The sequence below is a fragment of the Suhomyces tanzawaensis genome (genome assembly GCF_001661415.1).
Source record: "Suhomyces tanzawaensis NRRL Y-17324 unplaced genomic scaffold CANTAscaffold_5, whole genome shotgun sequence".
Lineage (NCBI taxonomy): Eukaryota > Fungi > Ascomycota > Pichiomycetes > Serinales > Debaryomycetaceae > Suhomyces > Suhomyces tanzawaensis.
The window spans coordinates 1397445-1401054 of NW_017963640.1; the positions used below are offsets into that span (position 1 = coordinate 1397445).

The following is a 3610-nucleotide window of genomic DNA, read 5'->3' on the forward strand; positions in this document are numbered from 1 at the left end:
ACTACTGTTACTAGAACTGGTAATGGCACCAACACTGTGGTCATTGAAACACCAGTTCTACATAGTACTACCATCAGTACCCAATGGACTGGTAGTTTTGTTACTTCAACTACCGCAACTGGTACAGATGGTTTGGATACCTTGATTGTACTTTTGCCATTCAGAACTGTTATTGTCACGTCTCAATGGACTGGTACTTTCACCAACACCGTTACTAGAACTGGTACTGATGGAACTAACACCTTGGTGATTGAAACTCCAGCACAAAGATCTGAGGCCACAGTTACTTCTGCATGGACAGGTACTTATACAACCGCTACCACTGTTGCTGGCACTGATGGTGTTGATACTGTGATCATCGAGGTTCCAGTTGCAACCACCACTGTTTCTGCTTCATGGACTGGTTCTTTCACCAACACTATTACCAGAACCGGTACCGATGGAACCAACACATTGGTGATTGAAATTCCCGCTCCAAAATCGGTTNTCTCAGTTACCTCCCAATGGACCGGAAGTTACACTACTTCTACTACCGCTACTGGTACTGATGGCGTTGATACTGTGATTGTCCAAGTTCCAGTTTCTCCTAGGGATGCACCATCCAGCGTTCAGAGTACCCCAGTACTGAGTTCTTTCTCTTCTGTTACCTTAACATCCAGCAGTTCCAGAAGACTTCCATGGAACTCAAGTGCCATAGAACTGACTACTGTTCATGAAACCACTTCAGCATTAATTATCTCGACTACTTCCTTACCTTTTGTTTCTTCTGATTTATCCACTTCCTCGGTGGCTACATTCCCTAGTGAATCCTCAAGCGTTATTTCATCCCCAGTTATTCCTTCTACTTCTTTGACCCGATTGACCACTCATTCAGACACTTCTACCCACCCTCGGGAAACCTCCAAGGAAGCTGTCATCTCAACGGGACCTAGCCATGACAGTGGTATTCCAGGTAGTAATGTTGACTCATCTACTAGTCCAATTCTAAGTGGCATTTCCACTGGTTCTGGCGCATTCCCTAGAACCTATCCACTGGTTGCCGTACACCCTGAGGTTCCAACTTCGGAACACGGTGGTAACACAGTAACCACGTTAGTCCCGAATAGCAGTGTCATTGGATCAAGTGTCTCGGCAACTGCCTTTTTCCCTTCCATTAGTAGTTATGAGGGATGGGCATCAAGACCCAAGGCTTCTGAGTTCTTAGTTGCATTGGTTGCAATGGTTGCATATGCATTCTAGTATCCAAATGCACAATTGGTATTTTTAATTTCTTCAATTTTTATTTTTCTAAAGAATCTGGACTGTGTTATATTGATGGGTTACAGACAAAATAGAATAGTTTTCGGTATTAATATCTTTGCTTGTAGTGTGTATTAGTACTTAGTGATTGTAGTATTGCTGTGAGATTACGGCACAGCATTGAACTTTGTATTCTTGCATAATTCAAAAAAGGGGAAAATAATGCTTAGATTTTTCGATACATTGCATAGTTATCTAGAAAATGGGCGTGAATGGTAAGAATGTTTAGCTGTAATGGAATTAGAATAGAATCAAAAAACGAGTAATCTGATAGACTATATCGATGCAAAGTTTAGACTATAATTTTTTTTAAATGAAAAAGACATGAAGAAAATGAATTCACTCACAACCTTAGTAGTACAAATACTTAATTATGTTAGTAGATTCAATATTGAATTAGAACAGAAGTCGTGCATCATCCATTTAGATTGCCGGGTCTACTGGTGAGATCAGTGACGGTACCAATGGTTCAAGTGCGCCTTCACTCACTGCAAGGAGCATCCTATGGTTCAGTACTAGCATTCCGAACTAAACTTCTCCTGATTACCTTGGCTGCTAGATTGTATGGTACAGATGCCCCAACGTCGGTACGGTTTAATAAATTTCTCGTTTTATAGTTCGCAAATCAACAATTGTACTACAAGGAGTTACCACTCAGTAAACATTCACGATCGACATAAAAATAATATTAAAAAATGACACTAGTTTACTAGTAGCCCAATTAAAGCAAAGAAATAATTCAATTCATAATGGTTTGACATGTCCTTCATACTCCACGTTGAGCACCCCATTCGAGAACACGAACCCTCCAGGGATTGTATAGGCCTGTTGATTGGATTCGTTCGCAGCCCTTGCACATGCATCTCCTAGGACATTAAGGTTAGCAAAGTTATCGATGCTGGCAGTGAACGTGCTTCCATCAGTCAGGTGATACACGGGGTAGAATCCGATGTAGGTGTTTTGAGGAATACATGGCTTGCTTTCTGTGGGCTCCCATGTGTACAACTCGTCGAAAGTGTTACCCCCAGTTGTAAGCAAGGAGTAGTTTTGGGGAGTCCAGTACTCACCGATAACAACGCGCTGACCAGTTTCATCATCAATCAAAGTACCCGTCCATCTATTGCTACCATCGGTATCATTTTGTGCCGTCCGAGCTACTTCAGTGGTATAGTTCTTTCCGTACTCCCAGGGAAAGTCGATAGCACATGAAACACCTGGGCCACCGTCAGCACTTTTTGAACAATTTGGGTGGTCTGAGTAAGGTCCGTAGCCAAACACACTGAAGGCTAGGTGGTTGGTTGTGCCTTCTGGGCGAGGCTGAGGCCCATAGTAACCTATCTCATTTGTGCCGGAAAAGAAGAACTGAGTGCCATAGTAGTAACCTGTGACCTTGTCGCCTGGAATATTCCACTTTTGTGTCTGTTTTATAATTTGACCACTAATCCGGTTATCACCTGTGAACCAAATTGAAGGGGAAGCAGCGTAAGTGAGAGCAAAAGCGCTCGAAGAGACAAGGAAGTTGGATAACTTCATGATAGTTGATTCAATGCATTGGGTACTTACGGGGGTTATATATAACTGTTGAGGTTGATTGACAGCAATCTACAAATGTTGCGAATAAAATGCAAAAATCATTGCGAAAAACTTGTAAAAGACCCATGTGTCTGCTGAATGGCATGACACTAATGAATAATCAACTCATAAACCAACAAAATATAGATCGAACTGAAATGAAAGAATGCCATACAAAATTTACCTTTTGAGCGAAATAGAGAATTACTTGTGAACTACTAAATAACGTGGGAATTACTAACATTCAGATTCTCAAAATGACATAGTGAATTGCAACATGGAGCTACGAAACTCTACGGTCCCGGAGGAAAGTCATACAAAGCTGGGAAAATAGTATTTTTACCCACAAATGGCAGGGCTTTCCTGATAAAGACCGAAGAAGGATAGGATTGCCTGGAAGTGGAAATGAACGGGGTAGTGGTTATTCATGAGAAGCCCCACGTAATTAAATACCTCATCGGCTAAAGTAGCCAGATGACAGCGAATCTCAAATAAACGGAAGATTTCAGTAATTTATATGGCAGCCGAATAATCTGGTATAGCTCTCAATACTAAGACACATACATTCGATGGTTGTGACGTGAACGATCGTTGCGTCTATCTCCAATCTATATAACTCATAACTATCGTAGTGACTTACAGTCACGTGTTAGTCATTTCATAACTTTTTGGAGCACCTACCCAGCCTCGCATATTTGTGGGTTTAGAAAGCTAGCTTTTCGGTAGAAAAGCGTAGCTT

At 41.5% G+C, this 3610-nt stretch overlaps 2 protein-coding genes across 2 annotated transcripts in view; one reads left to right on the top strand and one right to left on the bottom strand.

The window, feature by feature from the left end:
* CANTADRAFT_68585 (uncharacterized protein) overlaps positions 1 to 1347 on the top strand; it is a gene marked incomplete at its 5' end in the record, with an annotated part of 3348 nt that extends 2001 nt beyond the window's left edge. Inside the window, one exon of the mRNA XM_020210985.1 lies at positions 263 to 1347. Within this exon, the coding sequence (XP_020063982.1) occupies positions 263 to 1239 (977 nt within the window). The 3' untranslated portion in view covers positions 1240 to 1347. The remainder of the gene's footprint in view (positions 1 to 262) is intronic.
* Positions 1348 to 1632: 285 nt separating this feature from the next.
* On the bottom strand, positions 1633 to 2875 carry CANTADRAFT_26777 (uncharacterized protein). The gene has a single exon (XM_020207881.1). The coding sequence runs from the start codon at positions 2830 to 2832 to the stop codon at positions 2044 to 2046; it is 789 nt and encodes a 262-aa protein (XP_020063983.1). The 5' UTR covers positions 2833 to 2875; the 3' UTR covers positions 1633 to 2043.
* Between the last annotated feature and the right edge of the window lie 735 nt (positions 2876 to 3610).